Raw genomic sequence first — 25,940 nt, 5'->3', positions numbered from 1 at the left:
TTGTTATAATTTTATTCTTAAATTTGGGTGTTATATTATTTTTATAACTTGTTTATTTTATTAACAATTAATTTCAAACGTATAGGTTGATTGTAATCAAGTACACACAACATTTGAGAGAGGAAGAAGGTAAGAACATGATGTTAAGCCTAAGACACCCAACACACTCAAGGAGGCAGTAGACCTTATAACAATCGATGAGCCATCACTAGTGAACGACTTACATACACCCCAATCTTAAATATCATTATAGATAGAAGAAGACATGGACATAGGAGTAAATCCGACCTATAGAAGTTGGGGTTGAAGAAGCGCTGATCTTCTATAATTGTAAGAGTTGGAATTATAGAAAGTTAACAAAGTTGTTATATCCATTGTTCTTAAATATTGTAACTAAGGCTTTTTTTCTATGGTGCTATGTTTTGTTATACTAATTGGTTTCTTCCCCCTCTATTTACATATAGGGATTTTCTTTTTTCATGAATGAATTATCCTTGTTTCCCTTTTTGTCATCCCTATGTAGTCTAATTTTATAGATTGATTGTAGGATTATACGAACTGTGTTCTTGTGGAGGAGGGCTAGAAAGTTGGTTGAAACTGCATCCTTTTTAACAATACAATTTGTTTTGATTGGGCTCTTGATTAGCTTTTCTAGTTGACCATTGAAAGGACTTTTCTAACTATCCAATTATGTAATCAAATAACAATGCTATAATTGAAGTGGAAGCAATAGTAATATAATAATCTTTATCATAAATCCTGTTTTCTCTTTCCACTTTTATTAGATTTAGTGTTTGTATTCTAATATTAAATCATTTTATGTTTTTTAATAATGTACAAAAATGTAGGAGAACGGTGGCAACATGTTCAAAACAATACATCATATGTGCCTTTAATGTGTTACTACGATGAAAAAGTTAAAAGGGTAATAGCAATAATCCTAAACATGGTTTTTAAAAACGAACCGGTGATCAAATCGGTCAGGGTCCGGTTACTGGTTCGAACGGTCTGACCGTTTGATCCGAACAGTTCGAATGGTTAACCGGCCGGTTCAACAGTTTGCTGACCAAAATCAACCGTTTTGGGGGAAAATACGGTTTTGGAGGAAAACAGAATCGATCATGTGACCGGTTCCCGGTTTTTTCGGTCCGACCATCCGGTCTAGTCCGGTTTTGAAAACAATGATCCTAAATGTCTTGAGACATACCGAGGTGGATTAAGTTATTATGGGCATTAAATGAAGGGTAGTTTGGTCTTAAAAAAATTAAAAACCTCTCCCACTTACTGTTTTTGTAATTATTTTGAAAGCATAATTGAATTTGCCAAATTGGGTCATCTAGGTCATCTGGGGAGTGTTCAACATGAGTTGTTTTTCTTGTTGTTGGTTCCAAAAACAAATAAAAACCATCTAATTTAAAAACAAATTGTTTCTCAAGATAAAACACAAAATATATTATTGGTTGTGTGTTTGTTTTCTGTTTTCTGAAACAAAAAACTTGTTCTTGAATCTGGTTACAAAAACATGTTTTCATCTAATTATTCAACTTCATGTTCCATAAATCATGTAATTTCTATACTAAAAAAAATTATTTTTGTTTTAAAAACCAATATTTTGTTAGTTCCAAAAACATGTACTATTTTTTTGAAACAAAACCAACTTATTTTTCATTTTGAAAACAAAAACAGAGTTGAAAAACATGTTTTTGTTTTTTTTTGCTGATGTAGCGATTCTAAAAACAAGTGAAAACAAAAACAACATTCATGTTGTAAAACGCTCCCATAATATGCAAAAAGGCCTAATATTAAGTATATATAAAATTTATTATATATGATGTATAATGTAATATATTATAATATAAAAATATTGTATATTTAAGAATATGTATTATATTATATTGCGGCCGGTCTGGATTTGAAATATTGGGCCCAAGCCCGGCCCAGAATTTTCTGGGATTAATGCAGGGGCCGGGCCAGGCCGGATTTGCACACGAAAACCTGGGCCCAGGCTCGAAAATGTAAGGATTGGGCCGGGCCAAGAATGTCAATAAGCACCCCTATTTAAATTATATGTTTGGTTAGCACACTTTTTTATGGTAGCAAAGCAATAAATGGTTCCTATCTACACTGCTCCACATACTGAGTGGATGGAATACAACTGAGAATTAAAACTTCTATTTTCAACGTAGAGATTGATCATTGTCGGCAGTTCTGTCACCCCATTAAGGTGGGTATGCAGTTCGGCAGTCGTTCCGACTCCGAGGGACACCAGGAGTATGATATCAAGACAAAAGCTCCACGATGCCGTAGACTTAATCTTTGTTCGTGTTGGAGACGATGGTTACTCTCGTTTGTTACTCAAACGTTGTCGAACCAGAAGTGTTGATCGAGCCAAGAGATTGCAGTCACGCATGGGTCCTCATTCTGAAGCAAACGCCACAGCCTTTCACAATCGTCTACTTTATCTTTACGCCAAGTCTGGAAAAATATCAGATGCTCAGAAGCTGTTCGAGAAAATCTCCTGCAGAGACGTGAGAACGTGGAACATAATGCTTTCCGCGTACTCCAAGTCGGGTTTTGTTAAAGAGCTGCAGACACTCTTTAATCAAATGCCTGCCCGTGACGCCATTTCATATAATACGGTAATTTCAGGCCTTGTGGGAAATGGTGGTTCTAAGAATGCTTTGGAGCTATTTATTAGAATGCAAAAAGAAGGATTCGAACGGGATCAGTATACGTATGTGAGCGTTTTAAATGCATGTTCACAATTATTGAATTTGAAGTGTGGGCAGCAAATACATGGACAGCTTATTGTTGGCAATGTAAGAGGAAATCTTTTTGTCTCAAATAGTTTAATTGATATGTATGCGAAATGTGGCAAGATTGATAATGCTCGGTGGTTATTTGATCAAATGGTTGACAGGAATGTTGTGTCTTGGAATTCGATGATCTCAGGTTATTTGAAAAATAAGGAACCAGAAAAATGCTTGGATTTGTTTCATAGCATGCAGCTCTCAGGTGTCAAGCCTGATTTGGTTACAGTGTCTAGTGTTCTTGGTGCTTATCTACAAAGTGGACTGATAGAAGATGCTACTAGGATATTTAAAGAGATGAAGGAGAAAGATAGGGTTTCTTGGACAACAATGATTGTTGGTTATGCCCAAAATGGAAAAGAAGAGGATGCTTTGGTGTTATTTGGCAAAATGTTATCAGAGAATGTCAACCCAGATGGTTTCACTATCTCAAGTGTGGTTAGTGCATGTGCTAGGTTAGCCTCTGTGGATCGTGGAAAAGTAGTTCATGGGAAAGCGATTCTTATTGGAGTTGAGGCTGAGTTGCAGGTGTCAAGTGCCCTCATTGATATGTACTCCAAATGTGGAGAGATTACAGATGCTTCAGCTGTTTTTGATATGATGCAAGCTCGAAATGTAGTCTCTTGGAATGCAATGATTGTGGGTTGTGCACAAAATGGACGGGATCAAGAGGCTTTAGAGCACTATGAGAGGATGTTACAGGAAAACTTGAAGCCAGATAATGTTACCTTTGTTGGTGTCCTTTCTGCTTGTAGCCATATTGGTCTGGTTGAACATGGGCAGAGATATTTCCGTTCAATAAGCAAATTACATGGAATAACACCTACTTCTGATCATTATGTATGTATGATCAATCTCCTTGGTCGCTTTGGGTACATGAAAGAAACAGTTGATCTGATTAAAGGCATGCCTGATGAACCAAATTGCCTAATTTGGTCTACACTTTTATCTGTTTCTGCCATTAATAATGATATCAAGCATGCAGAGATGGCCGCAAGGCATCTCTTTGAATTAGATCCATTAAACGCTGGCCCTTATATCATGTTGTCAAACATGTATGCTGCCTCTGGAAGGTGGGATGAAGTGGCATCCATGAGAACTCTTATGAAAGATAGGAATATTCGGAAATTTGCAGCCTATAGCTGGATTGAGATTGATAAAAAAGTCCATAAATTTGTATCTGATGATCGACGTCATCCTAAAACAGGTCAAATTTATGAAGAATTGGATAGATTGATTCAGAAAGTGCAAGAAGCTGGGTTTACCCCTGATACAAGCTTTGTTCTGCATGATGTAGGTGAGGCGGAAAAGTTTGATTCTATCTGTTATCATAGTGAGAAACTTGCTCTTGCATTTGGATTGATCAGCAAGCCTCAAGGTGGGACATCCATAAGGATTGTAAAGAACATACGTGTTTGTGGTGACTGCCATGTGTTCATGAAGTTCGTGTGTAAGATTACCAAGCGACCCATCATCTTGAGAGATTCAAATAGATTTCACCATTTTGTAGGTGGAGAATGCTCTTGTAAGGATTATTGGTAATGGGAAAAGAAATATTAGTAACACTTGGATAACAGCTGCATGGTCAGCATGGGAAAGGAGGGCCTTTTGGGATGAATTATGTGATGCAATGTAGTGCAGAGAAAGGTTCCTCTAAAGAAAGTTTTGGAGAACAGGAGTATACTGATAAGTGGGCCCTCTAAAATGTTCTAACATGGTTGTTCAGCTTCTTGATTGGGGGTAGATGTTTAGAGTTTTGATGATTGAGCAGTTATGATAATTTGATTGAAGAATCTGTTGAGAGTGTTACGGGCCACATTGGTCCTGATTTGTTTGAGAAACTGGAATTTCATCTGGTAAAGATTCTGCTCATTTCCTGAATTTTGATACTGCAGTCTGTTCTTCATTTTTTATCTTCACAGCTCAATTATGTGTATATTACAGGATGATGTACTGAACAAGGAGGTTGTAAATAATTTGAACTCACTCCCCTCTCTTTTGATAACAATGCACCTGACATCTTGGATCTGATTGGTTGTAACTAATGATTATTGGATTGGAAATACCCACTTTTGGAAAGGAATGTAATTGGATTGAGATTGAATTAGATTAAAATCTTATCCATTGACAGCCCTATTCATTAGGCATAAGAGCCTTACTCCAATCACTCCTCAATCCTTGGTCGTGCCATATATGACCAAGTAATCAAATGATATTTCTTCTCATCTTTTAGCCCATCAAACATAAAATGTACTCTGATTCTTCATCCTTGGAAAGATAAGTTTTCTTTCGGCCTGCATGTTATAGTTTTGATTTTCTTCTTTTATTGAGCACTTTGATCTATGCCTTGGTGTAATTTCTCACCAATATTGACCTTTCTTTGAGCCTTTGCTCCTCACTCTTGGGAACCAATTGAAACTTAAACCTCAGAAGGCCCTCAAGAGAGGTAGAGATTGCTGAAATAGCAAGTCTGCTTAACTACTGTAACAGAAAAAAATTCTTTTTAATTCTCTTAGTGAGGTTTACATCTCTCCTGCTACCCCTGACCAAAAGATTTGGAAACTTAATCCTGCCAGCAAGTTCTCCACTGACTCCTGCTTCAATTCTCTAGTGTTGGAAGATCAGGGTTTACCTTTTCCTGTCAAAAAGGTTTGGTGTTCACAAATCCCTCCTAGAGTCTCATTTTTTGTGTGGGAGGCATGCCTAAAGAAATTAAGCACTTGTGGTATGATTCAGAAAAAGCTCAAAGGTTGATTGTGTATCTCCCCCCACGTTTGCCCTCTTTGCCTCAGTAATGCAGAGACAGTTGAACACCTCCTCCACTCCTGTTACGAGGAAGGTTTGGTTTATTTTCTCAACTTAGTGGGTTACAGCTGGGTGTTTCTGGAGTAGGTTGTGGACCTCTAGCAATGGCAAGGCAGAGGATTAGGAAAAAGAGGAAGGCTGTACTGGAGTACAGTGACTCATGCATTGCTGTGGGGCATTTGGGATGAAAGAAATAATAGGATATTTGAAAATAAAGCTAGAAATGTCGAAGACCTGATTTCCTACATTATTTTATGTAACCTTTGGGTGGTTAATTCACAAGTGTTCAAGGGCTTATCCTTAAATGATCTTCAAAAGAATATAATAGAAGCCCTCTACTCTTCCCCAAGGAGTGTTTGTAAATCATAGACATTATTCTAGAGAGGAGGGATGGCACTTAGCTTTGATGGTAGTGCCCAAAGATCTATAGATCAAGCAGGAATGGTGGTGTAATACGAGGGGGAAGGGGGAATATCTGCTGGGCTTTCAGCAATCCGATTGTTAGGCATGTCCTCTCTAATCATCGAAGGTGATTCTGCTAATACAATAGAGTGGTTAAGGGAGAAGGAAGGAGGGCCTTGGAACTAGCGTACTTTCTGGATGCAGCTAGAGATGTCCTGGATTCAATGTATGTGAAATTGGTTTGAATTCCTAGGGAGCTAAACACTGTTGCTGATAGCCTAGCAAACTCAGGGGCTTTTAGAGAAAATTCGTTTAGTGACAGTACTTTGCTTTTGTAGTTCTGCCTCAGCCTTTTCAGGCTGTTGTACATCATCTCATGTACCCTAAGTAATCACTTTTGGTGCCTTGGATTGATTATCCATAATGAAAGAGAAGTTAAAGAGGATGTTTACCATAGAATTAGAGCAATTTGATTGAAGCGAAGAGGTGCATCCAGTGTGCTGTTTGATTGGCATGTAGCAATGAGACTAAGAGATAAATTTTACAAAATAGTTGTAAAACCCACATTACTATGTGAGGCAGATTGTTGGAAACTGAGAAAATTTTGTTCAAGAAAATGAATTTAGATGACATTTAGGATGTTTAGATAGCTCAGTGGCAAGACTGGAAATGACAGAATCAGAAATAAGTAGATTAGAGAGGATTTAAGAGTATCTCCAATCAGTAACAACAAGGTGAATGAAAAGTCAACTGTGATGGTTTGGCCATATGCATAAACGACCAAGGACTGCACCAGTAAGGAGAGTATGGGGCTCTAAAAGAGCAAGGGAAAGACCGAAGAAAATGTGGTTTAGTGATAAGAAATGATCTAAGGGCTTATGATTTGAAAGAAAGCATAGATCTTGATGGAGCACAATGGTGGGATAGGATTCATATATCCAAAACCTCAAGATCGAATTGAGTTGAAGACCAGATTTTAGAATTATGATACCGAGGAAACTTCAATCCTGTTATAATTCATGGGAGTGATACACTTGATAAGGGTTCAAAAGCCATCTCAAATAATCACTCCTTGTATTCAACAATAGAAAATAGCTGTGTCAGATAGCCGGATTGTTAGGCAGTGTATGCCCTTATCTCCAATCAGATTGATGTACATCATTGACATTTATTATAAATGAATAAAGTACATAGTTGATTCATGTTATTATGGTGTGTTTTTGTGTAATACCCTTAAATTGGACACTTGAGAGACTCGTGTTAGTTTAGAATCTTCATAGCCATTGGATAGACCTGGGGAGGTTTATCCTGCCAAGATGACACTAATGTGCTGCCAAGTTGGTTGGGGTGGCTTGTCTCAGCTGCCAGGGTGAAACCTGAAGCACATGTAGTGTGGGTTTGTTTGAAACTCTGAACCGGACCATTTTCCAGTTGTACCCTGGACCTTGGAGATAGATGGGCAAAATTGGAATGTTACACCTGACCCCTAAACTCGATTATGGTACTATTCTAGGTGTCAGATTGGGCTGTCTTTGATATGCCAATCAGTGAAATCCTTAGCAGGGGTCAAAACGTGGGTATGTTGGGATAGTCTAAGAATTCACCTGAGTGGGTGATCATAGTGATAGGATCAGCCCCTTTGTCGGACAAAGTGAATGATCGGGGAATCCACTCTCACTGATGGAAACCTAAACTACCGATAATTGATTTCAAACTTGTTGAGATTTGTTTTTGTAAAATATATTTATATAGAGATATACATATATATTATGGTTTCACAAAATGTTTGCAAAAGGTTTTAATTCATGAGATCCATGTGAGCAGAGAGTGCAACACTGTACCTTGCAGCCGAGGGAGAGGTCCTCTCTTGTCGGCCATTTAGGGAGGTTAAGTGTAAGACCATTTAGGGATAGTAAACCTGATGGGCTAATCTCACATCTGCCCACAGTCCTTGGGCCTTCATAAGATGGCTTAACCCAAGGACCATTTAGTGTAAATGTTGGGCCCATTAAGAGCCCATACTGATGGATTCAGGGGTTCACTGTATTCGACAGTGAATTCGGTCAGGCCTTGTAACAGAGGTTGGGCTGAACCCATGTGGCTTATGTGGAGATCAATGCTAGGGTCCAACGCCATACAAAGAATGCCAAGCTAGCCAACACTTAAAGGAAAATGAGCCTGAAAGCTTAATGGGCCTAAAACCCAATTTGAACTGGATCAGCAGAAAAGGATAGGAGGATAACTCTTATCCACTTAAAGAGTCCAGATCCAAATAGAGATTTGGAGTAGGAAACTTCTAATTTGATTAGGAGAAGTTGATCCTGATCTGTAGATAAGATAAGGGATAAGCCTTATCACTTAAAGAGTCCAGATCCAAATAAATATTTGAATCAAGAAACTCCTAATCAGATTTGGAGGTTAACTGTTTAAGGATTATATATAAAGAGGAGGGCGAATTGGAAAAAAGGTTACACAGTTTCACAGTTTTCTGCATTCAGTTCTCTTTCCCTTTGCTCTTGCTGCCCTATCCTATTTGATCTCCAGTTCTTGGAGTGATCAAGATTGGATCTTGATATTGATTCTTGCTGGAAGAGTCAATCTTGAAGCCGTGCTCACATCCCTGCTTGATTCTTGCTGAAGAATTGGGGTTTTTGCTAAAGAATCTATCTCCTTGTTGATCCTGCCTCACCCTAAGCTATGTCATCTTTATTGGAGGAGGGATTTGGCAATCTTTTTGGGCGTGAACACCTACATTGGGAGGAGTTTCTTGCGTGGATTCCGTATCAGGTATATCCCTCCCTTAATCTTGGTTTTAGATTTGGTCCGGTTTGTTTCAAGAACAAACCTTGAAAAATGTAGTTTTTCTAAAACAGGGAATAGGATTCCCGGAAGGGAGAAAGAATTTTTTGAATTTTTGCCCAGCCATCCTGCATGGTTCGGCCATCCATATGATGGATCGCCCTTCACTTCACAGATCTGAATGTACAAGGCAATGGTTATCCCACAAAAGATGCTGGATCACTCCACCTCCTTCAGACTATGTTACATGTGCCAAAATTTCCAAGTGTCATTTCCCATATGTTAATTTATCCATCAAATACTTATTTGTTTCTGGAGTGTTTGACATAATAATAATTGGGTAGATGTTATCTGATGAAGATTGATTTTTGGCGTGTGTGATATCGTAGATAGAGTTTGCTAAATTTCAGCTCCACACCCCTGGTGTTGTCACTTTATTTTATGGGTATTCCATTAATCAACAATAATTTTGTGAATGAAAGTGAATCACAAACTTTTTTTTAGTTGCAGTTCAACAGATTCCTCATTCATTTTGCTATTTATAGCAAATAGTCCAGTGATTGAATTGTGGATTTTAACATGATTCAATGTTTGCAGGGCTAAGCATGGCATAGGGGAGATGAGGATAACAGTGAAAAGCATACGTGACAAACCACTTGTGTTCGTTTCTTCTGATTGCCAAAGGAGTGATCCCTTATTAAGTTACGGCATGACAAATATGGTAGGTGTACTGGAGCACATTTTCTCATTCTCTTGAAAATAAAATTTATCATGATCATACAATTACTTGGTGTAAAATCTCAGGCTGTCAAGTGTGAGAGAATGGGTTTGAGTCTGAGAGCAGCCACTGCACAAAAAAAATGCTAAAGGTTAGGACTGTATCCGTCTACCTCTCCCAATACCCCACATGGTTGGCACCAAAATGTTTTTTGGTAAAAAAAAATTGATTGGCATATAGTTCAAATTTAATTGATACATTGTTGGCACCAACATTGGGTTTTGGCCTTTGGTGTACTTTCAAATTTCATTGATATTATTGCTAAATTTAATTGACATATAGTTCCTTCACTCCAGGATATGGCACTGAACAGAATGGAACGGCAAAACAGGATTCATGTAGCTGACCCCATATAGTTGGGACAAAGCTTATATGAATCATCATAGTCATGATAGTTCTTTAACTCTGAGTTGGAGGTGGAACTTGATGGGTCCGTAGGAAGCTATGGGAGAAATATAACAGCAATCTGTTACATTCAGATTTGTGAATTTTGTATACTTCCCTTTGTTTAACCAGTCAATAAATCATACATGAATATCATGATTTTCTCAGCCTTTTGTGTTGTATTCTGCTATTTATATCACACAGTCCTATTGATTTAAAACATGAGATGGAAGTTTCAGACTAAATCTTGGATATTAATATATGCTCCTGGCTCCTGCAATTAAAGTTCTTAAGTTTATCTTCTATTAGAGTATTTTATCCTCTATAGATCTAATCATATTAGTAGACCAATCATGAGAAACCATGTTAGCTTTATATATGAGGCCCATCAGGTTGACATGGCTGGTCATGATTGGCCCAGTAATGTTTGTTTTATTTTTCATTTGCTTTTTTAGTATTAATATATTACAGGGGTTCATAGGTGGAGACAGAGCAAGGTGCATATGAGGTTCACTGACCTTTAATCCTCTACTCTATCTTCAGATGTGGTACAAAACAAATTAGCTGGTACTCAAACACACTTTGAGCTTCTGGAAGAAAAAAAAAAATAAAAATAACGTTTATTTGTTTTTCATTTTCTTTTTTAGTATTAATACATTACAGGGGTTCATGAGGTGGAGACAGAGAGGTTGCACATCAGGTCCACTGACCTTCAACACTCTATTCTATCTTCAGATGTGGTACAAAAGAAATTAGCTGATACTCAAATACGCTTTGAGCTTCTGAAAGAAAAAAAATATATATATAAAAAAAAGGTTATTTACAACAATAACAATGATCCACCAGGGAAAATCTCTTTGGAAGTTACTTCTCTAAGAGTGTCAAACTGTCAGAGAACTCCACCTTAGATTCAGCCTCTGTTCCAGAACAAAATCTTTATTAATCTCCTTATACGCGCACCTTTGGGTAAGGGTGTCAATAGAATGGTTTTGGAGTGGACCCATCCTGTTCAAAATCAATTTGGACGGATTGGACGGACCAACAAGACATTGGATTGCACTTGGTTTGTCTGTAATAAATTTATATTAGATTGGGTTGGATTAAGCCAATATCTGGTCCATTGATATAAGATAAGAATATAGATGTCAATGGACTGGGTTTGGGTTGAAACCAATCTAAATTAAAAAGAATTTGAACAGATTAAACGGTCCAGACATCGAATTGGACCAGAACAAAATGATCCACAATATTCATTGAATTGGACCTGGTCCATTTGTAATGGACTCACATTGGACTGGATCGGATTGGATCAAATCCAGTCCAATTGACACCCCTACCTTGGGACACTGAGGCTGTGAGCTCTCTGGCAAGTACCTAATTTTCGTTCGCTGTCCTTGCTTCTGCAACTAGGTATCAACTTTTCTATAGATGCTTTCTGGATTCATCCTTGGCCATACAACCCATCGCAACTTCCTTGGATTTAGTAGCTTATCAAAATATATCTTGAACTTTTGTCTCCTCTCCTAGTGTCTCCACTGCACCAGAACTGTTGTCTTTGGGTGTCTCCATTGCATCAGAATCCTTTGCTGATGGGTGATTCACATTTTTGTTTGAATTCTGTTCATATACGATATTCTACGAATGTTGAAGCAGTTGGGTCACCATTCCATGAGAATTGCAGCAGTTGTTAAGTTTTTTGTCTGAGTTAGATATTCACCCAAACAATTAAATTTCTCCATTAAAAATTATCCATCTGCTTTCTAGTTTCTACTAAGTAGCAGGTCCCACTTTCTTAGATGGAAGGCATTTGGTGAGAAAACATTTCCTTGGCTCTACACACCCTCGAGGCACATTTTGGTTTTGGGTATCAACTATATGCATATAATGATATATAATTTATATTTTTACTTTATTAATATTCAAAAATAAAAATGGCTAGAACGTTCATATTTTTTAGGGTGAAATACTTAAGCTACTCCTAAATTATTAAGTGTTCTATGTGGATGATGAGGAGGAATCCGGATTTGCTTCTCACAGAATACACCTCACACTAATTTCTTGTTAATTTCATTTAACAAAAAAGACCATGTATTGTATGGGTTCCCACTAAGTAATTAATATAGGAAAAAATGCTACTGCTAATAGCACTGCGGTAATTTCCACAGTTCATTAAATTAAATTAAATGTATTATAACCCATTTAAATCAAAGCATTGCTGTAATTTCCACAATAATATTACGACCTATTTAAATTAAATTAAATGTATTCAACAAAGAGAAGAAGAAATTAACCAGTTGGATATTATTAATATAAAGGAAAAATCTATGATGCGGAAAAGATATAAAATATAAAGAGTTTAAATTAATCTGAGCCAAATGTTCCAACTTGCCATTGTTGAATTTGATGAATATGTTCACTATTTTTAAAACGTGGAGCAACAATACATGCCTTCAGATTGCTGACCCATACGTTGATTCTACGCACGCACCTTTCCGTGGGAAAGCTTTAACTACGCCGCGCGATGCACGGCGGGCTCATAGGGTTCAGTGCGCGGCGCGATAAACGGTGGATCACATGACATGAATTATGAATACATGTCAACACGAGAGCACACAGTAGAACGCTTGGTCAACGTCAATCCTCCACTCCACGGCATGGTTTTTAAAATCGCACCGGACGGTCAGACCGAAAAAATCGGGAATCGATCAAATGATCGGTTTCGTTTTACCCTATAATTATTATTTTGTCAAAAATTATTGATTTGGTCTGTAAACCGTTGGTTTAGATGATCAAATTGTTCGAACCGTCTAACGGTTTTAACCATTTTTATTTTTTTGTCAGAATAAATTGTCCGTTCGATTCAAACGATTGGATCATTTGACCAGAAACCGAACCCCTGACCAGATTATTGTCCAATTCGGTTTTAAAAACTTTACTCCACAATGTTGCTTATTTGATTAGCTTACTCGTTTATGTATATGATTTTTGACTGAGAAAGTCTTTTATCAAAACAATTTTTTTTTTGATGACTTTCGATCGAAGGGATTTGAATCACCAATTTGAAGGGACAGTCCCTTATATGGGATGATACATGTTGATTCCATTTCTTCTGCTTCAAATTTCATTAGTTTTTCTTTTCGTCATCATCAATTGGAGGAGATGACCCAAGTGATTAATTAGTTACTCTGCATTTTGTTCCTTTTAAAGCTAGAAAGAGAATCGGGCCCATTTTAGTTCCTTTTATTGACCAAAATATCCTTACTGTAGTGTCCATTTTCTAGGCGTATTGACAATAAGACCCTCAAGTGCATGGCAGTCACTTGTATTTCCTTAATACTCCCCAATTTGGCAACTGGGTACCCTTAATTTGAGGTTCTTAACTGATTGCTACAAGAATTAGGTCCCTGTTTGGTTAGCATGAATAGAGGTTTGGAATTGGAATCAGAGTGATTTGACGATACGAGCAATTTGGTTGGGTAGAATTGGAATTCTATTCCCATTTTTGGTGAAATGGCATTTCTTTATTTGAGGGAATGGCCATTCTTTCTCCTTCCCTTGAGAATGAGATCACATACCAGCTGATTCCAATTCTTATTCAAATTCCTATCTGAACCAAATAAAATATGGGAATAAACCATTACGATTTCAATTCCGACTGCAAACCAAATGAACCCTTGTATAGTCAGGGTCAACTTGTCACCATTATTATGAGCCTTTAATGTTTATGTTTGACAAGAATTAAAAAAGAGGGAATCCTTGTCATTAATTTACATATATAAATACCCCCTACATCCTCTATCATATCCAGCCACTGATCATCATCAACTGGCAAAAGAGAGAGACAAGGAGATGAAGATCTCTTTGATTGCTACATTCTTCTTCTTCTTCTTCCTGGGTTTTTCTTCCTTGGTGAAATCACAGACAGATTCTTGCACTTCTACTCTCAACCTTACTGGCATTCCCTTTCTTACAACTTCTCTTAGTTGCCAATCTGTTTGGAAATCTCAAGACTTTATCCTTAGAGTAAGTCCCTAACTTATTCCACCCTTGCATTACTTATCTTCCATTCCATTCTCATCATATATTGCTTGAATATTGTTGTATAAATAACACAAGGGAATATGTTTCAGTATGAACAGATTGAACCAAGTCTATGGAATTTCATTCTTTCGGCACCCAACACAAATTCTTATGTTGCCATCGGATTCTCTGACGATGGGAAGATGGTCGGATCTAGTTCGATAGTGGGGTGGGTTCCGGCTGCCGGAAAAGGAGTGATTAAGCAGTATTATCTTGGAGGGACTAGTCCGAAGGACTGTTTGCCAGACAAAGGGGCCCTAAAGGTTGCAAATGAGACCATTTTGTCTCAGTCATCGCGTTTGTACCTTGCCTTCCGATTGAACACTGATCAACCCAAGCCCAGGCTGATTTATGCGGTTGGGCCCAAAGGCAAATTGCCGTCTTCATCGAACTATTTACTCTCGGAGCACCAGTCAGAGACGTCGAGATTGTTGGATTTTGGGACAGGTGAGAGCCAATGCAGACCATGGTTTTCAAAACCGGACCAGACCGGATGGTCTAACCAGAAACACCAGGAACCGTCAGATGACTAGTTTCGTTTTACCCTAGAACTGTTATTTTGTCAAAAATCGTTGATTTGGTCAACAAATCGCTAACCCGGGGCAGTCGAACCATCCAATGGTTTTGGCCATTTTTTATTTTTTTTTTAATTTTTTTTGTCAAAACGGGCAGTCCATTTGATTCGAACGGTTGGACTGTTCAACCTAGGAACTAGACCCCTGACCGCTTCGTTGTCCGATTTGGTTCTAAAAACCTTGATGCAAACTAGATATTCAAGGGAGTAAGTTGAATTTTTTTTTTCATATTAATTACTTGAATTTTATATATATCATAGTTAAGATATAAATTGAAAATTAATAAAAGTAACAATATGACTAAAAATAAACTTAAATACTACGCACAGAAATTTAAATTACAATTACAATTATTATTATTATTATTATTATTATTATTATTATTATTATTATTATTATTATTATTATTATTATTATTATTATTATTATTATTATTATTATTATTGTGTTCCATTTCCGTCTTAAATAAAAATGTTTTTATTTTAACAATTATTTTTATTTAATATGATGATTATATAACATTAGAAATGCTTTGAAATGTCTTTGATAAAACTCTGTACTTTTTTATTTTTTTTGTGTTCAATCTTTCTTTTAAATATTTATTATTCAATTATGGCATCATGAATTTCCTTGAAAAGTTGGATCATTGACCCATCATTTAGAGAAGAAAATAGCTTTGCTTTTAGATTAGTTTTAAATTATATATTCTATCTACATTATATAAGTAATTTTTACTTATCACACTTAATTTTTGTTTGACATAATTAATATATAATAATTTTATATATTCTTTTGTTTACTTATACTTTTTTTATTACTTTTTAAATATTTATTATTTAACTATCATATCATCGATTAATCCATTTAACCTAAACCACTAACCCACGACAAAAAAAAAAGTTTGATTTCTAGGTTGACATTAAATTTTGTATTACATTTCCATTATTGATAAAATTATATCTTACGTATAATATTTATTTTTGTTCAATATAATGAATGTATAATATTATAGATGTACCAAATATTTTATTTTTTTATAAATATATAACATTATTTCTTCTGTACAACATTTATTTTGTGAATCTTTGTATTTTCTATTTTTAAAAATTTTACTATTTGATTATGACATCATTTCATTTCTAGGTTGATTTTAATCTTGACATTCTATTTTCATCATTTATAAAAATACTTCTTACATTTCATACTTATTTTTGTTTAGTATAATGAATATACAATATTAGTGACATGCTCGATTTTTCTTTTTTATTTTTTAGTATTATATTTTATTTATTTTATTTTTTATTATTTAATTATGACATTATTTATTAACGCATTTGACCCCAAATGGTTGAATTGCTTACCCACCACCGAGAGGAAGAGAATGGTTTTGTTTTCAAATTATTTATTTTTATATTATTAAAATTAATGTTGTGGATTTAATTAGTAGAATTTAATAATGAGAAAAATATATCTTAAATATAGGATTTAATAAGAGAATATACCTTAGATATGAGGTTTAATGAGAGATAATAGAAAAATAGTTTTACTTCCAATTGGTTTTAAATTTTATATTCCATTTCCATTATTAATAAAAAACATTTCCTATTTATCATCACTGTTTTCAACCTATTGTTGACCTGGCCGATTGAACCGTTCGAATCATCACTCGGCCTTGATCCTAGGTTTGGTTCTATTGAAACTCCTTATTTCAATTAAAAACCATCTAATCCAGGTGGTTCAACTATTGCCCTATTCGACCCAATAACCAAGTTACAAGTTGCGCACTTAATTATGTGTAAACTTTTGGAAGGCATAACTTTGCACTCAGATGTCTGTTTGGGGAAATCCTTTTTTTATTTTTTTTATTTTGAGTAACTTTTCAAGATCTATACGTCCTAAGGGCCTTAGGTGCCTTGCCTTGCTATTTTCATGAAAAGAAACCATTTTTTGGCTACAAATTGAAATTTTAATATTTTTTTTTATAAATAAAAAATTAAGATCTGAATTAGAAAACATAAATAAATGTAACATAATACATGTATAATACATATATTATATGTCGTAAAACATAATTATAAAATATATGTAAAACATAATTATATTATTTATTGATAAAATATGTATTTTACATACACACATATAGTGTTGACGTAGAGTGATTTGACTCGTTTGACCTTGATTGTTGAACTGGTGACTTATGACCTGAAAGCAAAAGCGTGTTAGTTTTTAAAACATTGTTTATCATACTGATTATTGTTTCATATGTCAAATATATGATGTTAAAAATGTTTCCATTTTTTTAATTTCTATATTTTTTGCATTTTATATATTTTTGAATTTTATTATTTAATTGTGGCAACATGAATTGACCCATTTGACCCAAATGTTTTAATTTCTTACCACCACTTAGATGAAAACACTATTTTTTTCCAGGTAGATATTAAAAGTATAAGTTTTTTATGTTATTGAAATTATTAATTTATTATGTATGGATTTAATTATAGAATTTAATGATGAGAAAAAACACAAAAAAAACCTTAAAATATATGATCCAATGAAGGTGAATGCAAATTAATTCCTTAAGTGTTGGATTTAAAATGAGAGAATTGAATATCTTAAAATTACCTCTTTTCAACTCATTTAATATCAATAACAAACTATCCTATTTTCCCTCATTTTTTATCAATAAATTTAAATACAGAGGGGTAAGTTTTGTCCTCAGAAAATTCCAGAAATATTCTTGAGGCTATTCATACTTTTTAAAATAGATTTCTATATTTTTTGTATTTTATATATTTTTGAATTTTATTATTTAATTGTGGCAACATGGATTGACCCATTTGACCCAAATGGTTTAATTTATTACCACCACCTAGATGAAAACACTAATTTTTTCTAGGTAGATATTAAAAGTATAAGTTTTTATGCTTTTTGAAATTATTAATTTATTATGTATGAATTTAATTATAGAATTTAATGATGAGAAAAACAAAAAAACCTTAAATATATGATTCAATGAAGGTGAATACAAATTACTACCTTAAATGTTGGATTTAATGAGAGAGAATTGAATGCATTGAATATCTTAAAATTACCTCTTTTCAACTCATTTAATATCAATAACCAACTACCTTATTTGCCATCATTTTTTATCAATAAATTTAAATATAGAGGAATAAGCTTTATCTTCATAAAATTCAAGAAATATTCTTAAGGCTTTTTAAAATAATTTAGATAAATTTATGGACCAAGGCCGAAATGATTGAATGAAAGGATTAGCCATTAGGACCCACGAGAAGAATGGGTCCTTCTTATGATATCCTACATATCAGACGGTTAATTTCATCTGTCCAACTGCATTGAGTATTGACCTAAATACATCTTGTAGGTTATATATATATATATGACAGGCAGGTCAGGTGACATAATCAAGAAAAGCATTCAAATTGATCCAATAAGGCTGTGTTTGATTTGATACAAAATATAAAGAAGAAAAGTTTAGGAAAAGTTCTTAGTTCACAAAATTTGTTAAAAGCTTTCTCACAACTTTTCTGTTTCTTTCTTAAACATAGACTAAAGGTATCTTTTTCTGCAAGATAGGCCATAAATTCTTTGGAAACTAATCCGAAATTTTTGCTCACAGAAAATAAAGTAAATTGTACCATTTGATTTCTCTTTATTTTCTTTTGATGATCCCTTTTCAATTATATTCGGGTAATTTCTTCTCTTTTCTTATTTCTTTTTATCTGAGGGTTGCAGCTGCAGGCAAGAGTAAATCACAAAGCCCAAGTTCAAGTCCATCACAAAGCCCAAGTTCAAATCCAACATCACAGGGTACAAGTTTGAGTATAAGGACCCCTCTTGGCGTTCTGACGAATATTTTGGGATGGGCCATTATTTTCATCATTGGATGATTGTCTCGTCTCTATTTCCTTTTTTTTTTTTCTTTCTTCCTTTTTTAGTTTGTCTTTATATATCTATTATTATCTTGAGGAACTCCTGCTCCAAAGAATATTTTCTGCACAATTATTTTCATTGGGAGGTTGAATTTGTCTCTATATTTAAACAATTATTAACTGAAGATGATGAATCAAGGGAGCTTTTAGGGTGTCTATTCCCTCTTTCGTTAGGTTATATCCAAAAAATATGGATATAATATCTGTTAAGGCTATTTTTACCAATGTTTAGAGAATTGAACCAGAGAAGAGGTTTATGGGTAAGAGGGTTAATCGGGGTCGTGATAATATACATATATATACTATAGGTCAAATAAATACTATAGGGTTAATCATTTGATATTAATGATGAGAAAAAACACAAAAAAAACCTTAAAATATATGATCCAATGAAGGTGAATGCAAATTAATTCCTTAAGTGTTGGATTTAAAATGAGAGAATTGAATATCTTAAAATTACCTCTTTTCAACTCATTTAATATCAATAACAAACTATCCTATTTTCCCTCATTTTTTATCAATAAATTTAAATACAGAGGGGTAAGTTTTGTCCTCAGAAAATTCCAGAAATATTCTTGAGGCTATTCATACTTTTTAAAATAGATTTCTATATTTTTTGTATTTTATATATTTTTGAATTTTATTATTTAATTGTGGCAACATGGATTGACCCATTTGACCCAAATGGTTTAATTTATTACCACCACCTAGATGAAAACACTAATTTTTTCTAGGTAGATATTAAAAGTATAAGTTTTTATGCTTTTTGAAATTATTAATTTATTATGTATGAATTTAATTATAGAATTTAATGATGAGAAAAACAAAAAAAACCTTAAATATATGATTCAATGAAGGTGAATACAAATTACTACCTTAAATGTTGGATTTAATGAGAGAGAATTGAATGCATTGAATATCTTAAAATTACCTCTTTTCAACTCATTTAATATCAATAACCAACTACCTTATTTGCCATCATTTTTTATCAATAAATTTAAATATAGAGGAATAAGCTTTATCTTCATAAAATTCAAGAAATATTCTTAAGGCTTTTTAAAATAATTTAGATAAATTTATGGACCAAGGCCGAAATGATTGAATGAAAGGATTAGCCATTAGGACCCACGAGAAGAATGGGTCCTTCTTATGATATCCTACATATCAGACGGTTAATTTCATCTGTCCAACTGCATTGAGTATTGACCTAAATACATCTTGTAGGTTATATATATATATATGACAGGCAGGTCAGGTGACATAATCAAGAAAAGCATTCAAATTGATCCAATAAGGCTGTGTTTGATTTGATACAAAATATAAAGAAGAAAAGTTTAGGAAAAGTTCTTAGTTCACAAAATTTGTTAAAAGCTTTCTCACAACTTTTCTGTTTCTTTCTTAAACATAGACTAAAGGTATCTTTTTCTGCAAGATAGGCCATAAATTCTTTGGAAACTAATCCGAAATTTTTGCTCACAGAAAATAAAGTAAATTGTACCATTTGATTTCTCTTTATTTTCTTTTGATGATCCCTTTTCAATTATATTCGGGTAATTTCTTCTCTTTTCTTATTTCTTTTTATCTGAGGGTTGCAGCTGCAGGCAAGAGTAAATCACAAAGCCCAAGTTCAAGTCCATCACAAAGCCCAAGTTCAAATCCAACATCACAGGGTACAAGTTTGAGTATAAGGACCCCTCTTGGCGTTCTGACGAATATTTTGGGATGGGCCATTATTTTCATCATTGGATGATTGTCTCGTCTCTATTTCCTTTTTTTTTTTTCTTTCTTCCTTTTTTAGTTTGTCTTTATATATCTATTATTATCTTGAGGAACTCCTGCTCCAAAGAATATTTTCTGCACAATTATTTTCATTGGGAGGTTGAATTTGTCTCTATATTTAAACAATTATTAACTGAAGATGATGAATCAAGGGAGCTTTTAGGGTGTCTATTCCCTCTTTTGTTAGGTTATATCCAAAAAATATGGATATAATATCTGTTAAGGCTATTTTTACCAATGTTTAGAGAATTGAACCAGAGAAGAGGTTTATGGGTAAGAGGGTTAATCGGGGTCGTGATAATATACATATATATACTATAGGTCAAATAAATACTATAGGGTTAATCATTTGATATTAATGATGAGAAAAAACACAAAAAAAACCTTAAAATATATGATCCAATGAAGGTGAATGCAAATTAATTCCTTAAGTGTTGGATTTAAAATGAGAGAATTGAATATCTTAAAATTACCTCTTTTCAACTCATTTAATATCAATAACAAACTATCCTATTTTCCCTCATTTTTTATCAATAAATTTAAATACAGAGGGGTAAGTTTTGTCCTCAGAAAATTCCAGAAATATTCTTGAGGCTATTCATACTTTTTAAAATAGATTTCTATATTTTTTGTATTTTATATATTTTTGAATTTTATTATTTAATTGTGGCAACATGGATTGACCCATTTGACCCAAATGGTTTAATTTATTACCACCACCTAGATGAAAACACTAATTTTTTCTAGGTAGATATTAAAAGTATAAGTTTTTATGCTTTTTGAAATTATTAATTTATTATGTATGAATTTAATTATAGAATTTAATGATGAGAAAAACAAAAAAACCTTAAATATATGATTCAATGAAGGTGAATACAAATTACTACCTTAAATGTTGGATTTAATGAGAGAGAATTGAATGCATTGAATATCTTAAAATTACCTCTTTTCAACTCATTTAATATCAATAACCAACTACCTTATTTGCCATCATTTTTTATCAATAAATTTAAATATAGAGGAATAAGCTTTATCTTCATAAAATTCAAGAAATATTCTTAAGGCTTTTTAAAATAATTTAGATAAATTTATGGACCAAGGCCGAAATGATTGAATGAAAGGATTAGCCATTAGGACCCACGAGAAGAATGGGTCCTTCTTATGATATCCTACATATCAGACGGTTAATTTCATCTGTCCAACTGCATTGAGTATTGACCTAAATACATCTTGTAGGTTATATATATATATATGACAGGCAGGTCAGGTGACATAATCAAGAAAAGCATTCAAATTGATCCAATAAGGCTGTGTTTGATTTGATACAAAATATAAAGAAGAAAAGTTTAGGAAAAGTTCTTAGTTCACAAAATTTGTTAAAAGCTTTCTCACAACTTTTCTGTTTCTTTCTTAAACATAGACTAAAGGTATCTTTTTCTGCAAGATAGGCCATAAATTCTTTGGAAACTAATCCGAAATTTTTGCTCACAGAAAATAAAGTAAATTGTACCATTTGATTTCTCTTTATTTTCTTTTGATGATCCCTTTTCAATTATATTCGGGTAATTTCTTCTCTTTTCTTATTTCTTTTTATCTGAGGGTTGCAGCTGCAGGCAAGAGTAAATCACAAAGCCCAAGTTCAAGTCCATCACAAAGCCCAAGTTCAAATCCAACATCACAGGGTACAAGTTTGAGTATAAGGACCCCTCTTGGCGTTCTGACGAATATTTTGGGATGGGCCATTATTTTCATCATTGGATGATTGTCTCGTCTCTATTTCCTTTTTTTTTTTTCTTTCTTCCTTTTTTAGTTTGTCTTTATATATCTATTATTATCTTGAGGAACTCCTGCTCCAAAGAATATTTTCTGCACAATTATTTTCATTGGGAGGTTGAATTTGTCTCTATATTTAAACAATTATTAACTGAAGATGATGAATCAAGGGAGCTTTTAGGGTGTCTATTCCCTCTTTTGTTAGGTTATATCCAAAAAATATGGATATAATATCTGTTAAGGCTATTTTTACCAATGTTTAGAGAATTGAACCAGAGAAGAGGTTTATGGGTAAGAGGGTTAATCGGGGTCGTGATAATATACATATATATACTATAGGTCAAATAAATACTATAGGGTTAATCATTTGATATTAATGATGAGAAAAAACACAAAAAAAACCTTAAAATATATGATCCAATGAAGGTGAATGCAAATTAATTCCTTAAGTGTTGGATTTAAAATGAGAGAATTGAATATCTTAAAATTACCTCTTTTCAACTCATTTAATATCAATAACAAACTATCCTATTTTCCCTCATTTTTTATCAATAAATTTAAATACAGAGGGGTAAGTTTTGTCCTCAGAAAATTCCAGAAATATTCTTGAGGCTATTCATACTTTTTAAAATAGATTTCTATATTTTTTGTATTTTATATATTTTTGAATTTTATTATTTAATTGTGGCAACATGGATTGACCCATTTGACCCAAATGGTTTAATTTATTACCACCACCTAGATGAAAACACTAATTTTTTCTAGGTAGATATTAAAAGTATAAGTTTTTATGCTTTTTGAAATTATTAATTTATTATGTATGAATTTAATTATAGAATTTAATGATGAGAAAAACAAAAAAACCTTAAATATATGATTCAATGAAGGTGAATACAAATTACTACCTTAAATGTTGGATTTAATGAGAGAGAATTGAATGCATTGAATATCTTAAAATTACCTCTTTTCAACTCATTTAATATCAATAACCAACTACCTTATTTGCCATCATTTTTTATCAATAAATTTAAATATAGAGGAATAAGCTTTATCTTCATAAAATTCAAGAAATATTCTTAAGGCTTTTTAAAATAATTTAGATAAATTTATGGACCAAGGCCGAAATGATTGAATGAAAGGATTAGCCATTAGGACCCACGAGAAGAATGGGTCCTTCTTATGATATCCTACATATCAGACGGTTAATTTCATCTGTCCAACTGCATTGAGTATTGACCTAAATACATCTTGTAGGTTATATATATATATATGACAGGCAGGTCAGGTGACATAATCAAGAAAAGCATTCAAATTGATCCAATAAGGCTGTGTTTGATTTGATACAAAATATAAAGAAGAAAAGTTTAGGAAAAGTTCTTAGTTCACAAAATTTGTTAAAAGCTTTCTCACAACTTTTCTGTTTCTTTCTTAAACATAGACTAAAGGTATCTTTTTCTGCAAGATAGGCCATAAATTCTTTGGAAACTAATCCGAAATTTTTGCTCACAGAAAATAAAGTAAATTGTACCATTTGATTTCTCTTTATTTTCTTTTGATGATCCCTTTTCAATTATATTCGGGTAATTTCTTCTCTTTTCTTATTTCTTTTTATCTGAGGGTTGCAGCTGCAGGCAAGAGTAAATCACAAAGCCCAAGTTCAAGTCCATCACAAAGCCCAAGTTCAAATCCAACATCACAGGGTACAAGTTTGAGTATAAGGACCCCTCTTGGCGTTCTGACGAATATTTTGGGATGGGCCATTATTTTCATCATTGGATGATTGTCTCGTCTCTATTTCCTTTTTTTTTTTCTTTCTTCCTTTTTTAGTTTGTCTTTATATATCTATTATTATCTTGAGGAACTCCTGCTCCAAAGAATATTTTCTGCACAATTATTTTCATTGGGAGGTTGAATTTGTCTCTATATTTAAACAATTATTAACTGAAGATGATGAATCAAGGGAGCTTTTAGGGTGTCTATTCCCTCTTTTGTTAGGTTATATCCAAAAAATATGGATATAATATCTGTTAAGGCTATTTTTACCAATGTTTAGAGAATTGAACCAGAGAAGAGGTTTATGGGTAAGAGGGTTAATCGGGGTCGTGATAATATACATATATATACTATAGGTCAAATAAATACTATATATAATATATTTTACAATTTTTAATGTATTTCAATATAGTAAATGGATGATAAGTTTCTTAAATTTTAAATCAAATGATTAAGTTTTAACTCTCTTAATTTACATTTTTTTTTAAAATATGTGTAATAAAATACTATGTACAATAAAGAGTCATTAATTAACATAAGTAAAGAGGTGAACTACTAGTAATTAAATAATAGATGAAAATAAGAGGTCATGAGTTCAAATTTTGTTAAACATGTTTTAAAATTTCAATTATTTAAGAACTCGGGTGGTTTCATGGAACTGATATTGATTCATTAATTTTCCAGTCAGTCAGTTTTCACCAGTGCAAATACAGTTATTGGGGTGTGGCCGAACCGGCCAGGGTCTTAGGTCACGATTCAACTTGTCTGACTAACCGGTCCAGTCCGATTTCATAAACACCGGTTTTTTACAGATAATTTGGAGTGAACTTTTTATGTAAACAAATAGTAGTGGTCAGCAATTGGTTTCAAACTCAGATTTCCTATTCACTTTTCTCTGCTTACAACCTACCCACAATACAATACACTGCAACTGCAACATCTCACAATACAAGATGGTGATGTATGATTGCAATTCATGGCCAGTGTGGGTAGAAACGTAGTGGATTTGGTTGGTTTCTTATGGAATGAAATTAGCTTTCTATAATCAGTTGCTGATTTTATGTAAATGGGTCAGATATCACATGAAGCATAATCATCACTGTTATAAAAACTCTATCTACTGGCTAAAATTTGTGATTTGAAGAAGGAAAAATGGATAATTTAGGGGGCGTTTGTCAAATCTTTTTGTGTGGTCTTCTGGAGTTTTCAAAACATAGTAATTTAGAATTGTGTGACACAATTAAAGAACTAAAATGAACAAATATGCTTTTGGCATAGTAAAATCAAACAATTCCTTGGTTGACGATTACGATTGATGAAGAAAGCTTAAATTTTGTAAAGGCATATGAACTATATATTTACTGAGAAACAGAAACCACTTAAATACTTCAATAAAGAATAAATTAATATCGAATTAAATTTGCTCAATAAGGATCAATTTAATACGTGGTGAATCAATGGGTCCCCTATCTAATGGTCTGGATCGGCCAAACAATCCTCCACATGGCTGAAACAAGTTATTAATTAACTTGATGTAGGAAAGCTCTTTGCCATTTTCATATTACTGTTCAATGGGTCCTATACATATACATATATAAGACTCTAAGTCTCTAACCAACCAGGATACATTGAAAGAGTTAAATACAAGTCAGTATTTGTACAGATATGGGTCCTAGCTAGACAATAGCAAACCCCAGAAGGCCAGAAGGCCACCCATCTCAGAAGCAGTCTGAATTGACTAACCCATTCTTCTGAATAAGTAGGTCAACAACAGAAGATGGATTGCTCAACTATGAAGAATCTTTCCCTGTGTATTATTATATATAAAAGATACAAGGGCCCCATGTGAGATGCATCATTAGTTGTTGATGTTTGGCAGGAGATGAAGTTGATGTTATAACATACATAAACCAAGGCAATGCTTAGGCAGCTGGTATAGTTGGTTTGGTGTGCCCACACTTATCAGTCCTTCTATAACTTTTAAATAGAATAAACAAAACAAGATCCAATTGTGGCTTTAGAAACA

General features: G+C 33.5%; 1 protein-coding gene and 1 pseudogene across 3 annotated transcripts; both read left to right on the top strand.

The window, feature by feature from the left end:
• Positions 1-2,089: 2,089 nt before the first annotated feature.
• LOC104605265 (pentatricopeptide repeat-containing protein At2g22070 pseudogene) lies at positions 2,090-10,265 on the top strand (annotated as a pseudogene). 2 transcript variants are annotated; one of them, XR_016085859.1, is made up of 4 exons: positions 2,090-4,666; positions 9,414-9,537; positions 9,621-9,685; positions 9,891-10,265. The product of XR_016085859.1 is annotated as a pentatricopeptide repeat-containing protein At2g22070 pseudogene, transcript variant X1 (transcript). The 2 variants fall into 2 exon arrangements; XR_016085862.1 differs by lacking the exon at positions 9,621-9,685.
• Positions 10,266-13,774: 3,509 nt separating this feature from the next.
• LOC104605323 (cytochrome b561 and DOMON domain-containing protein At3g07570-like) lies at positions 13,775-18,734 on the top strand. The gene is made up of 3 exons (XM_088898865.1): positions 13,775-14,001; positions 14,109-14,505; positions 18,393-18,734. The coding sequence occupies exons 1-3, from the start codon at positions 13,828-13,830 to the stop codon at positions 18,545-18,547; spliced, it is 726 nt and encodes a 241-aa protein (XP_088754991.1). The 5' UTR covers positions 13,775-13,827; the 3' UTR covers positions 18,548-18,734.
• The last annotated feature ends 7,206 nt before the right edge of the window (positions 18,735-25,940 follow it).

The sequence above is a fragment of the Nelumbo nucifera genome, chromosome 1, assembly GCF_055504915.1.
Source record: "Nelumbo nucifera cultivar China Antique chromosome 1, China Antique-T2T, whole genome shotgun sequence".
Taxonomy (NCBI): domain Eukaryota; kingdom Viridiplantae; phylum Streptophyta; class Magnoliopsida; order Proteales; family Nelumbonaceae; genus Nelumbo; species Nelumbo nucifera.
This window is presented reverse-complemented; position numbering and strand designations above follow the sequence as displayed.

Excerpts from the sequence above, each read along its gene's own strand:
- LOC104605323 (XM_088898865.1), top strand. The coding sequence starts at position 13,828 with ATGAAGATCTCTTTGATTGCTACATTCTTCTTCTTCTTCTTCCTGGGT. Across the intron at positions 14,002-14,108 it reads CTCAAGACTTTATCCTTAGA|TATGAACAGATTGAACCAAG; the intron begins GTAAGTCCCTAA and ends AATATGTTTCAG. Across the intron at positions 14,506-18,392 it reads ATTGTTGGATTTTGGGACAG|CTGCAGGCAAGAGTAAATCA; the intron begins GTGAGAGCCAAT and ends TGAGGGTTGCAG.